Raw genomic sequence first — 13,321 nt, forward strand, 5'->3', positions numbered from 1 at the left:
CGTCCAAATTCCCCCCAATCCCCTCAAATCCCCCCAAATCTCCCCCAACATCCCAAATTCCCACTAATTCCCCACAAATTTCTCCTAAACCTCAAAAATCCCCCCAAATCCTCCCAAATTCTCCCCATATACATCTCAAATACACCCAAATTCCCTCAACTTCCCCAAATCCCCATGAATTCCCCCAAATCCCCCCCAAAGCCTCCCAAATCCCCTCAGATCCACGCAAAGATCCCAATCCCCGCTCCTGGCATGGCCGGTCCTCACACCCCACACTGTCCCCAAACACAATTCCACTTCCCGATGCCACCATCAACATTCTGGCCCCACAGAGGGTGAGCCTGGGGGCTGAGGGGGCTCTGGTGGGTCAGGAGCTGCATTCCATAGGGAATTGGGGCTACCCAATAAAGCTCCCTCAGCACAGGGGTGCTGGTGCCTGTTCTGGGGTGCTGGGGACGATGCTCACGGTGCCGACGGGGATCACCACAACCACACCAGCTCCATAAATACCTTTAAATAAGGGTGCTGGGGGCTGCACCCGGGAGGGGGGGGGGGTGTCCATAGCCGGGGGACCCCGGGGCCTGCCCAGGGCTGAGGTAGAAGCTTTGACCGGCGCTGGGGCTCAGCACCGAGGCTGCCACCATCAGTAACCCAATGGTGCCACCAGGATCAATGTCATCCCATCGCTCTCCTGTGGCTACCGGTGGTGCCAGCGGCTCTTGAGGACCTCCAGGATTTGGGCTTTCTGCTTCTCCCAGGCCTCCGATGGGCGGCGGGGCACAAAGAAGCTGAACTTCAACCGCGGTGGTCTCCGTTCGTCCACCACCAGCGCCTGCAGCACCACCGGTTGCGGTAACGGCCCCCGGCCCTCCAGCATCTCGGTGGTGGCGGTGGCCCCGCTGTAGCGCAGCGTTATCCCCTTGCCCAGCGCCACGTCGGTGGCCGATGGCACCAGGATGTAGCCACCATTGAGCAGGGATTCACCATCGGGGAGCCGGAGCGCCAGGAAAACATCCTCGGCACCAGGATCCGAAACCTGGCGCACCAGGACGTGCGTGGCACCCGCCGGGATGGTCACCACGTCGTTGTAGCCGTAGCTGTGGGGTGCAGAGAGGTTGGACGGTGGCACCCATGGGTGCTCCCCGCCCCCCCCCCACCGGGTACTTACCGAGGTTTGGTGAAGGAACCGGAGACTTTGGTGCACCCGGTGCCGTCGCCGCCGCAGTTCATGCATTTATCAAACTTCTTCTTGGAGCCAATGATGCGGTCGCAGCCGGCGGGGATGCAGCGGCCCCGCACGCACACCCCGGTGCTCTCCGGTGAGCACGGTGTCCCATCGGCGACCTGCGGCACGGCACGGCCTCAGCGCCCATCGCAGTGTGGAGGGGGTGGCCCCGTGCTAGGGTTATGGGACATGGGGGGGATCGCAGCGCTCACCCTCTGCTGCATCACATGGTAATAGCCCAAGGTCTGCGACTGGCAGATGAGCTTGCACCGGTCCCGTTCGGCCACGCCGCTGTAACGAGGGACCCAGTCCCGCGGCGCCGGCAGCCCCTTGACGAGCTCGGGGCCGCGGTTGTACGCGGCGCATTGCTCCTCCCGGAACGCCAGAGCTGCCGTGGGGGGGCGATCGGTGGGGTCAGCGCCAGCCCCCGGTGCTGCTCCCCCCCCTCCCCGTCCCCGTCCGTCCCGCATGGCGCTCACCGGAGCCGCCGGGGCACTCCTCCACGCTGCAGGACTGGATGCGGGTCCGTTTCCCTCGGCAGAAGCGGCCTCCGTGGCGCGGCTCGGGCTCGGTGCAGCCGCGGTGAGAGAGCCGGACCCCGCCGCCGCAGCTCCGGGAGCAGCCGCTCCACGGCCCCCACGGCCCCCAAGCGCCGTCCACCGGGGTCTGCACCGGGAAACGCAGTGGGAACGCGGTCAAACGGGACCCCGGAGAGGGGCGAGCGGCGGGCCCGGTGCCCGCCCACCCCCGTTTCTCCCCGCACACTCACGGTGAGCTCCTGCATGCGGGTGATGCTGACACAAGCCCCGTCCATGCAGGCGCTGCCCGGCGCGCACGGTGTGCCATCGGCCCAGGGGAAGTGCTTCGTTTGGCACACGGAGCGGCCGCCGGTGTGACCGGTGCACCAGAGCCGGGCGCAGGGGGGCTGCTGGTCCCCGCAGTGCCGAGACTCGGGCCCGAAGGCGAGCTGGCATTGCCGCAGCAGCGGGTACACACTGCCCGGTAGCGCCGACGGCAACGGCAGCCACTCCGGAGGCTGGTCCAGGAGGCAGTGACCTGCGGGGAGCGGGGCACCGGTGATGCTGGGAGCACCGGATGGGACGTAGCCGCACCGGGGCTGCCCCGAGCCGGGTCGTACCGTGGCCGTTGTCCAGGAAGTCGGTGATGAAGCGGGCGCTGCACGGGGACCACATCTCGCCGGGCTCCAGCGAGGATAGGACCGGAGCCATCACCCGCCGGGCGGCTCCGCTGCCGCCGTTCAGCTCCCGGCAGGGCTGCGCCGTGTCGTGCAGCATGTTGAAGACGTGTCCTGCCCCGGGGGACGGGGGCATCAGCCCTGAAGGGGTTTTGGGGTGCTCCGATGTCCCCCCCACCGTGTCCCCGTCCCCACTCACCCAGTTCATGAGCGACGGTGAAGGCAGACTGCAGCCCATCGTCCTCCACCACTGCGCAGCTCCGCGCCGGGTCGCACACGGTGCCCACATCGGCCATACCCAGTGTGGCACAAGTGGCCGCCCCGCATAGGTCCTGGGGGGGCAGGAAAGGGGTGAGCACCCCAAAACCAGCCCCCAAACCCCTTGGGGGGCACCATCATCACTCAGCAACCCCATGGGGATCCCCAAACAGCGCGGATCCCCCCCAAAGTCCTCACCTGCCGGGTGAAGAGCAGAGCGGTGTCGAAGTGGAGGGGGCTGTCCTCGTCGGGGACATTGAGCCCCTGTTGCCACCGGCAGAAGTTCCGGAGCATCTCGGCAGCGTTGGAGGTCGGGGGGGGCCCGGGGTTGCCGGGGCCCAGCACCAGCAGCCGCGTTACCCGCAGCTCCACCGCGTTGCCGAGGCTGCCGTGGCGGAAGGATCGGGCGGCCGCCGCCAGCACCGTGAGCAGGTACGACCGCAGCCCCGCACCGTGGAACCGAGCCATTGCCTCGTCCGCCACCACGAGGAGCTCCACGAACCGCGGCACCGAGGCGAAGCGCTGGGATGGGGGGGAACAGGGGGCTTGAAGGGGGGGGCTGGGGTACCCCTGCATCACCCCACCGCATCCCATTGACCCCCAGCATCACCCCATGGCATCCTGGTGACCCCCAGCATCACCCCACTGCATCCCGGTGATCCCCACCATCACCCCACTGCATCTCAGTGACCCCCAGCATCACCCCACGGCATCCCGGTGACCCCCAGCATCACCCCACTGCATCCCGGTGACCCCCCAGCATCACCCCACTGCATCCCAGTGACCCCCCGGCATCACCCCACCGCATCCCAGTGACCCCCAGCATCACCCCACTGCATCCTGGTGACCCCCGGCATCACCCCACTGCATCCCGGTGACCCCCAGCATCACCCCACTGCATCCCGGTGACCCCCAGCATCACCCCACTGCATCCCCGTGACCCCCAGCATCACCCCACTGCATCCCAGTGACCCCCAGCATCACGCCACCGCATCTCATTGACCCCCAGCATCACCCCACTGCATCCCAGTGACCCCCCAGCATCACCCCACTGCATCCCAGTGACCCCCAGCATCACCCCACCGCATCCCGGTGACCCCCAGCATCACCCCGTTGCATGCCAGAGCTCCGGGACCAGGCGGGAGAAACCCTGGTCCAGCCCATCCCAGTGCAGTGTGTCCGGTCCTCGTTCGTTCTGCCACCAGCTCGTCCCAGCCTATCCCAGCCCAGTTACATCCCCATCTATCCCAGCCTATCCTGGTCCCTCCCATCCTGGTCCATCCCAGTCCTATTCCCGGTCCCAACCCGTCCTGATCCCGTGTGTCCTAATCCTTGGCAGTCTGCCCTGGTCCAGCGTGTCCTGCTCTGTCCCAGTTCCAGTCCCGCCCATCCTGGTCCAGCCCAGCCCAGCCCTGTCCCAGCGCTGTCCATCCCGATCCCGGTCCCGTGTGCCCCGCTCCATCCCAGCCTGTCCCATCCTGATCCCGGTCCATCCCGATCCCGGTCCCGTGTGCCCCGCTCCATCCCAGCCTGTCCCATCCTCATCCCGGTCCATCCCGATCCCGGTCCCGTGTGCCCCGCTCCATCCCAGCCTGTCCCATCCTCATCCCGGTCCATCCCGATCCCGGTCCCGTGTGCCCCGCTCCATCCCAGCCTGTCCCATCCTCATCCCGGTCCATCCCGATCCCGGTCCCGTGTGCCCCGCTCCATCCCAGCCTGTCCCATCCTCATCCCGGTCCATCCCGATCCCGGTCCCGTGTGCCCCGCTCCATCCCAGCCTGTCCCATCCTCATCCCGGTCCATCCCGATCCCGGTCCCGTGTGCCCCGCTCCATCCCAGCCTGTCCCATCCTCATCCCGGTCCATCCCGATCCCGTCCCAGTGCCCCGCTCCATCCCAGCCTGTCCCATCCTCATCCCGGTCCATCCCGATCCCGGTCCCGTGTGCCCCGCTCCATCCCAGCCTGTCCCATCCTCATCCCGGTCCATCCCGATCCCGGTCCCGTGTGCCCCGCTCCATCCCAGCCTGTCCCATCCTCATCCCGGTCCATTCCGGTCCCGGTCTCGTATATCCCGCCCCGGCCGTACCTTGCTTCTCCTCGGGGCTTGCCCCACTCGGGTCCTTGTATCGGATTCTCCCATTGCCGTTACCGGACACGCGGGACCGGGAGCAGCCCCAACAGCAGCGACGGCGACCAGGAGCGTCAGGAGCTCGCAGCGCATGGCCCGGGCACCGCGACACAGCGACAGCCCCGCGATACCCCCACGATAGCCCCACGATAGCCCCGCGATAGCCCCACGATAGCCCCGCGATAGCCCCGCGGCAAGCGGGTCCCGCCGCTTTTTAACGGGCGGGATGGGCTGTCCCGGGAGGGGCGGAGCTGAGCGGGGCGGCCCCGACCCGACCCCCCCCCTCGGGCCGTTCGGGAAGGCAGGGCCGGGACATCCCCCCCCCGGGGACCCTCCGGGATCTCCCCTCACCGGGACCGGTCCCACGGGAGGTGTTGGATGCCAGCAGGGGGCTCTACCCCTGCCTGTGCCCTTCATCCTTCATCCCTCATCCTCCTCATTCCCTTCACCATCCCTGTCCCGCCATCCCTCATCACGCTAACCCTTCCTCATCCTCCTCTTCCTCCCCATCCTTCCCTGTCTCCTGCGTACCTGCCTGTGCTCCGCATCCCTCCTCATCCTCATCCCTCCTCACCCCCCTCATCATCTTCATCCATTCTCGTTCTCCTCCCCCCCTTCATCCTTTCTCCTCCTCCTCCCTCATCATCCTAATTCCTTTCATCGCTCCCTGTCCCCCTCATCTTCCTCATCACCTTCATCCCTCCTCATCCTCCCATCCTTCCTCATCCCCCTCATTCCCTTCATCCCTTCCTGTCCCTCATCCCTTCTCATCCTTCCTCAACCTCCTCATCCCTCCATTCCTGCCTGTGCTCCGCATCCCTCCTCATCCTCATCCCTCCTCACCCCCCTCATCATCTTCACCCATTCTCGTTCTCCTCACCCCCTTCATCCTTTCTCCTCCTCCTCTTCTCCCTCATCCTCCTAATTCCTTTCATCGCTCCCTGTCCCCCTCATCTTCCTCATCACCTTCATCCCTCCTCATGCTTCTCATCCCTCCTCATCCCCCTCATTCCCTTCATCCCTTCCTGTCCCTCATCCCTTCTCATCCTTCCTCAACCTCCTCATCCCTCCATTCCTGCCTGTGCTCCCATCCCTCCTCATCCTCTTCATCCCTCCCGGTTCCCCCATGCCCCCCCCCGTGTCCGCCTTTCCCAGCAGGGCCACCCGCTGTCTCACACCCGAGTCACCTCCTGTCCCCCCCCCCCCCCGGTAGGACACGGCCCCGCATCCTGCTTCCTCCCTTCTGGGAAGGAGGGGGGGGCGGTCCCGGTCCCGGTGCGGGGGGGTCGGGGCGCTGCCGGTGCCGTCGGTGCCGTCCCCGGGATCGGGGTGACGCGGCCCCGGACAAAGGCAGCCGGAGGCACCCGGTGCCGCTGCACAAAGAGCCTCTGTGCACCCATGGGACCCGCAGCACCCACTGGGCTCCGGCATCTGCCACAGCGGCCGCTGCTCTGGGACCTGCCAGTGTCCCAGTTACAGCATCCCCAGCTCCAGTGTCCCCAGTTACAGCATCCCCAGCTCCAGTGTCCCCAGTTACAGCATCCCCAGCTCCAGTGTCCCCAGTTACAGCATCCCCAGCTCCAGTGTCCCCAGTTACAGCATCCCCAGCTCCAGTGTCCCCAGTTACAGCATCCCCAGCTCCAGTGTCCCCAGTTACAGCATCCCCAGCTCCAGTGTCCCCAGTTACAGCATCCCCAGCTCCAGTGTCCCCAGTTACAGCATCCCCAGCTCCAGTGTCCCCAGTTACAGCATCCCCAGCTCCAGTGTCCCCAGTTACAGCATCCCCAGCTCCAGTGTCCCCAGTTACAGCATCCCCAGCTCCAGTGTCCCCACTTACAGCAACCCCAGCTCCAGTGTCCCCACTTACAGCATCCCCACCTCCAGTGTCCCCAGTTCCAGCATCCCCAGCTCCAGTGTCCCCAGTTACAGCATCCCCAGTTACAGCATCCCCAGCTCCAGTGTCCCCAGTTACAGCAACCCCAGCTCCAGTGTCCCCAGTTACAGCATCCCCAGCTCCAGTGTCCCCACTTACAGCATCCCCAGCTCCAGTGTCCCCAGTTACAGCAACCCCAGCTCCTGTGTCCCCATTTACAGCATCCCCAACTCCAGTGTCCCCAGTTACAGCATCCTCAGCTCCAGTATCCCCAGTTACAGCATCCCCAGCTCCAGTGTCCCCAGTTACAGCATCCTCAGCTCCAGTATCCCCAGTTACAGCATCCCCAGCTCCAGTATCCCCAGTTACAGCATCCCCAACTCCAGTGTCCCCAGTTACAGCATCCCCAGCTCCAGTATGTGCAAGTTCCACTATCCCCTGTTTCAGTATCGCTGTAACCAGTACCTCTAGTTCGAGTATCCCTAGCTCCAGCATCCCCATTAGCATTATCTCTGAGTTCCAGTATCCCCAGTTCCAGCATCCCCAGCTCCATTATCCCCATTTCTAGTATGTCCCAGTTCCACTGTCTCCCAGTTCTAACATCCCCAGCTCCAGCATCCCAGTTCCAGTATCTCCCACTTCCAGTATCCCTGGTTCCAGCATCCCTAGTTCCAGTATCTCCCACTTCCAGCATCCCCAGTCCCTGTATCCATACTTCCATCTCAGGTATGTTCCAGTTCCAGCATCCCCAGCTCCAGCATCCCAAGTTCCATTATCTATCTCCCACTTCCAGTATTCCCGGTTTCATTATCCCCAGTCCCTGTATCCCTACTTCCATCTCCAGTATGTTCCACTTCCAGCATCCCCATCTCCAGTATGTTCCAGTTCCAACATCCCCAGCTCCAGCACCCCCCAGTTCCACTCTCTCTCTCCCACTTCCAGCATCCCCAGTCCCTGTATCCCTACTTCCATCTCCAGTATGTTCCACTTCCAGCATCCCCATCTCCAGTATGTTCCAGTTCCAAATCCCCAGCTCCAGCACCCCCAGTTCCACTCTCTCTCCCACTTCCAGCATCCCCAGTCCCTGTATCCCTACTTCCATCTCCAGTATGTTCCAGTTCCAGCATCCCCAGCCCCTGTACCCCTACTTCCATCTCCCCTATGTCCCACTTCCCCTCTCTCCCATCTGCAGTATCCCAGTCCTGGCTCCCCAAAGCTGCCCCCCCCCTTGGGGGTCCCCATCTCTCCCCACACCACGGGAGAGGGGTGCTGGGGGGGGGGGGGTGGCCAGTGGCCAACCTCTGTCCGTGCCACCGGCGCGACCCCGTGACTCAGAGCGCGCCGGGAACAGCCGTGACGCGGGGCTGACGTCACCGGGGCGGGTGACGCAGGGGAGGGCGCGGGAACCGGTGACCCCGGGGCGGGGGTTGGGGAACACGGAAAGGGGAGACAACAGGGACCCAATGGGGACCCCAACAGCGGGGTCGGGGGGGGTCGCCGGCCGGGGTCACCCGTTACACGTGTGCCACCCGCTTGGCGACACGGGGGGTGTCATTGGGGGGACACGGGGGGGACACGAGGGGTGTCATGGTGGGGGGGAACAGGGAACACCCCGTCCTCTCCATCCCCGCCGTGCCCCCCCCATCCCCGTCCCCACCCTGCCCCACTCAAAGATGGCGGCGACGCCAGCGCCATGTCCCGGATGTTGCCCTTAGTAAAGATGGCGGCACAGCGCTGCCCGCAGCCAATATGGCGGCGGCGGAGGGTAAAAGCTTTACCTGCCCACTTCAACCATGGCGCCGCTGGCCACACCCCCTTCGTGTGCGCACGCGCAGCTCCAAGGGCAAGATGGCGGCGCTGAGGGCGCTTGGGAGGCTCCGGGCACCTTCGGGGCTGCGGGCGGCGGCGGCGCGGCTGGGCCCGGCCCCGGTGCGGTGAGAACGGGGCCAGCGGCGGGGGATGAGGAGAGCGGGTCTGGGTCTGGGTCTAGGTCTGGGTCTGGGTCTGGGTCTAGGTCTGGGTCTGGGGGCTGCGGGCTCGGTCCCCGCCTCACGCCCGTCCCGTCCCTTCCCGTCCGTTCCCATCACGTCCCGGCCCTCAGGTCGGCCCGGCAATGGCAGCCCGATGTGGAGTGGGCGCAGCAGTTCGCGGGGGCCGTCATGTACCCGAGCAAAGAGACCGAGAAGTGGGTGCCGCCCCCCTGGAACGGTGAGAACGGGGGGTGCTCGGTGGGCTCCGGGGTCCATTGGGTGCCCTGGGGGTGCCCTGGGGTTTGGGGGTGCGCTGGGCCTGCCTTGGTCCCCCCAACCCCATGGGTGTCATTGGGGGGGGGGGGGTGAATCCCTTGGGAGCTTCCCGCTGTGGAGCCTTGGAGCTGATCTGGCACTAACGGGAACGCCGTGTTCCTGCTGCACGGCCAAGCTCTGACGTCCTTGAGTCCGGGAAGAGCCGGGATCAGGACATTCCCACCCCATTCCCGACCGTGTTCCCCATCCATCCATCCACCCATTATCCATCATCCATCCATCCATCCATCCATCCATCCATGCATGCATTCATCCATCCATCCATTAATCATCCCTCCCTCCCCCCCATCCATCCCTCTCTCTTTCCCTCCATCCATCCCTCATCCATCCATGCACCCATCCATCCCTCCCTCCCTTCCTCCATCCATCCATCCATCCCTCCATCCATCCATCATCCATCCGTGTACCCATCCATCATCTATCCATCCATCCATCCATCATCCCTCCCTCTCTCCGTCCCTCCCTCTCTCTTTCCTTCTGTCCATCCTCCATCCATCATCCATCCATCCATCCATCCATGATCCCTCCCTCCCTCCCTCCCTCTCTCTTTCTTTCCCTCCGTCCATCCCCCATCTATCCATCCATCCATCCGTGCACCCATCCATCCATCCATCCATCATCCCTCCCTCCCTCCCTCCCTCTCTCTTTCCCTCCGTCCATCCTTCATCCATCCATCCATCCATCCATGCACCCATCCATCCCTCATCCATCCATCCCTCCATCCCTCATCCCTCCATCCATCCACCCATCATCCATCCATCCCTCCCTCCCTCCCTCCCTCTCGGCACAGACAAGGACCCGGTGGCGCACAGGAAGGTCTCCAGTTTAACCATCAACTTCGGGCCTCAGCACCCAGCGGCTCACGGCGTCCTCCGCCTCGTCCTGGAGCTCAGTGGGGAGTCGGTCAAGAGGTGCGACCCCCACATCGGCCTCCTGCACCGCGGCACCGAGAAGCTCATCGAGTACAAGACCTACCTGCAGGTAACACCACAGGGAGCCTGGGGGTGGCTGGGGCTGGGCCTGCCCCATCCCTGGGTGCTGATGGATGGGGTTTGGAGCAACCTGGTCCTTGTGGATCCCTTCCAACCCCAAACCCGGTTGGGATTCCATTGAAACAGCGCCGTGGGTCTGGGGTTGGGAGCTGGAAAGCTCCCTCAGAGGGGTGTTATCCATTGTCCTTCCCATCGTGTCCCGTTTGCTCCCCATCAGGCTCTGCCTTACTTCGACCGCCTCGACTACGTGTCCATGATGTGCAATGAGCAGGCCTATTCCTTGGCCGTGGAAAAGCTGCTCAACATCCGCCCACCGCTGCGGGCTCAGTGGATCCGGGGTGAGGAAGGAGGGGATCCCATAGGGATCACATAGGGATTCTATAGGGATCCCATAGGGGTTCCATGGGGATCCCATAGGGATTTTATGGGGATTCCATGCGTATCCCATAGGGATTCCATAGGGTTCCCATGGGGATTCCTTAGGGATCCCATGGGGATTCCATAGGGATCCCATGGGGATTCTATTGGGATTCCATCAGGATCCCATAGGGATCCCATAGGGATTTGATTGGGATCCCATAGGGATCCCATAGGGATTTGATTGGGATCCCATGGGTATTCCATGGGGATTCTACAGGGATTTCATACGGATCCCATAGGGATTCAATGGGGATCCCATGGGGATTCCATAGTGATTCCATACAGACTCCATAGGGATCCCATAGGAATTCCATGGGGATCCCATAGTGATTCCACTGGGATTCCATGGGGATCCCATAGTGATTCCATAGGAATTCCATGGGGATCCCATAGTGATTCCATAGGAATTCCATGGGGATTCCATGGGGATCCCATAGTCATTCCATGGGGATCCCATCGTGATTCCATGGGGATCCCATAGTCATTCCATGGGGATCCCATCGTGATTCCATGGGGATTCCATGGGGATCCCATAGTCATTCCATGGGGATCCCATAGTGATTCCATGGGGATCCCATAGTGATTCCATGGGGATTCCATGGGGATTCCGTGGGGATCCCATAGTGATTCCATAGGGATTCCATAGGGGTCCCCTGGGGATCTCATAGGGGTTCCACAGGGATCCCATGGGGATTGCAGCTGAACCCCCCCCTCATCCCGCAGTGCTCTTCGCCGAGATCACGCGGCTGCTCAACCACATCATGGCCGTGACCACGCACGCGCTGGACATCGGCGCCATGACCCCCTTCTTCTGGATGTTCGAGGAGAGGGAGAAGGTGGGGGGGCACTGGGGGGGGCCATGGTTGGGTGTGGGGCTGCCAATCCCCCCCCCCACCCCCCCAGGACCTCTTAATCCTCCTCTCTCCCATAGATGTTCGAGTTCTATGAGCGGGTGTCGGGAGCGCGGATGCACGCTGCCTACATCCGCCCCGGGGGGGTGCACCAGGTAACATTATGGGGGGGGGGTACCCCTGAGCTCCCCCAGTGGGTGCTGACCCCTCTGGTTCCCCCCTTTCACCCAGCTCCTTCTTATCCCACCCAGGACCTGCCCTTAGGGTTGATGGATGACATCTATGAGTTCGTGAAGAACTTCTCCATCCGGATAGATGAGGTGGAGGAGGTGAGGATCCCGCTGGGAAGAGGGGTTCAGGTTGGATATAGGGAAGCTCTTCCCTGTGAGGGGGCTGAGCCCCCCAGAGAAGCTGGGGCTACCCCATCCCTGGCAGTGCTCAAGGCCAGGTTGGAGCATCCTCCTCTAGTGGAAGGGGTCCCTACCCATGGCTTTAGATGAGCTTTAAGCTCCCTTCATCCCAACCCATGTGGGGCTCTAAAAGTGGGAGATGGGGACACCCTGAAGGTTGGGAATGGTGTAGGAGGGGTGACATGGGGGTGATGGACTCCGCACCCCATAGATGCTCACCAACAACCGCATCTGGAAGAACCGCACCATCGACATCGGTGTCATAACAGCAGAGGAGGCTCTGAACTATGGCTTCAGGTGGGTCTGGGGGGACTGGGGTTTGGGGGCCCCCACACCAGGGTCCTGCTCACCCGGTCCCTCCTTGCAGTGGGGTCATGCTCCGAGGCTCAGGAATCCACTGGGATCTCCGGAAGACCCAACCCTACGACGTCTACGACCAAGTGGAGTTCGACGTCCCCATCGGCTCCAGGGGTGACTGCTATGACCGGTACCTGGGGGTCAGACCCACACTTGGGGGGCTGCAATGAGGCTGTGGTGACCCCATGGGGCACCCAGTGGGCATGGTGCTGTGGGTGCTGAGCGCTAGGGGGGGACGGGACACGGCCCCACAGGTACCTGTGCCGCGTGGAGGAGATGCGCCAGTCGCTCCGCATCATCCTGCAGTGCCTCAATAAGATGCCCGAGGGTGAGATCAAGGTGGACGATGCCAAGATCTCACCACCAAAGAGGGCGGAGATGAAGGTAAAGGGGGGTCCATCCTGCATTGGGGCCTCACCCACAAGGGGAAATGGGGTTTGGGGGGTGTTTGGTGTCACCGTGGCCACCACCAGTGCTCCATGTCCTCCTCTCTCCACAGACCTCCATGGAGTCCTTGATCCATCACTTCAAGCTCTACACTGAGGGCTACCAAGTGCCCCCCGGGGCCACCTACACGGCCATCGAGGCCCCCAAGGTGCCTCTTGTGTTATGGTGACAACAAAGAGGGGGGCACCTCGGTGTCACCGCATCCCCAACCCCATCCCCGTATCCCTGCAGGGGGAATTCGGTGTGTACCTGGTGTCCGACGGCAGCAGCCGCCCCTACCGCTGCAAGATCAAGGCACCGGGGTTCGCTCACCTGGTAGGGGCATCACCCCATAGCAATGGGGGGGATAAGGGCTTATAGGGGGTGCCGGCTGCCTGCGGGTCCTTTGTGTCCCCACATCTCCCCTTGTGATGCTGGTGCTGTGCCCATGAGGGACCACATCCTCATCCTCATCCCCTCGCTTGCTGGGGGTGCTGGATGGGGGTGCTATGGGGCTGATGGGGGTTCCCTGTGCTCCTCCAGGCCGGGCTGGACCGCATGGCCCAAGGCCACATGCTGGCGGATGTGGTGGCCATCATCGGTACGTCTGGTCCTTGGGGTGCGGGGGGGGGGTCCTGGAGGGGGTCCCCCTTCTCCTGACCCCCATGTGTCCCCCCCCATAGGCACACAGGACATTGTCTTCGGTGAAGTGGACCGGTGAAGCCACGGCCCCAGCTCCTCGTGCCCCATTGGGGGGTCCCGGTTCCCCCCCCCCTGCACCCCCTTTTCCTCTGCTGCCATTAATAAAGGCTGAAGTGGGTCCTGCGGTGCCGCAGCTCCGTCCCCTGCCCCGGCCCCCTCTGCTCCGGGGGGAACTTCC

General features: G+C 63.5%; 2 protein-coding genes across 2 annotated transcripts; one reads left to right on the forward strand and one right to left on the reverse strand.

The window, feature by feature from the left end:
* Positions 1-554: 554 nt before the first annotated feature.
* ADAMTS4 (ADAM metallopeptidase with thrombospondin type 1 motif 4) lies at positions 555-4,938 on the reverse strand. Its single transcript, XM_061357503.1, has 9 exons — positions 4,765-4,938; positions 2,877-3,200; positions 2,620-2,752; positions 2,364-2,534; positions 1,995-2,281; positions 1,705-1,891; positions 1,438-1,613; positions 1,169-1,344; positions 555-1,097 (listed from the first exon to the last, which is right to left on the reverse strand). The coding sequence occupies exons 1-9, from the start codon at positions 4,897-4,899 to the stop codon at positions 698-700; spliced, it is 1,989 nt and encodes a 662-aa protein (XP_061213487.1). The 5' UTR covers positions 4,900-4,938; the 3' UTR covers positions 555-697.
* Positions 4,939-8,490: 3,552 nt separating this feature from the next.
* Positions 8,491-13,261, forward strand: NDUFS2 (NADH:ubiquinone oxidoreductase core subunit S2). The gene is made up of 14 exons (XM_061357507.1): positions 8,491-8,613; positions 8,781-8,887; positions 9,776-9,966; positions 10,195-10,315; positions 11,121-11,233; positions 11,329-11,403; positions 11,500-11,577; positions 11,870-11,955; positions 12,026-12,145; positions 12,270-12,399; positions 12,515-12,610; positions 12,694-12,777; positions 12,985-13,042; positions 13,125-13,261. The coding sequence occupies exons 1-14, from the start codon at positions 8,528-8,530 to the stop codon at positions 13,160-13,162; spliced, it is 1,383 nt and encodes a 460-aa protein (XP_061213491.1). The 5' UTR covers positions 8,491-8,527; the 3' UTR covers positions 13,163-13,261.
* Positions 13,262-13,321: the final 60 nt, after the last annotated feature.

This window comes from Neopsephotus bourkii, unplaced genomic scaffold (assembly GCF_033783945.1).
Source record: "Neopsephotus bourkii isolate Nb327-2 ecotype Australia unplaced genomic scaffold, CSIRO-AGI_Nbou_v1 NB_904, whole genome shotgun sequence".
NCBI lineage: Eukaryota > Metazoa > Chordata > Aves > Psittaciformes > Psittacidae > Neopsephotus > Neopsephotus bourkii.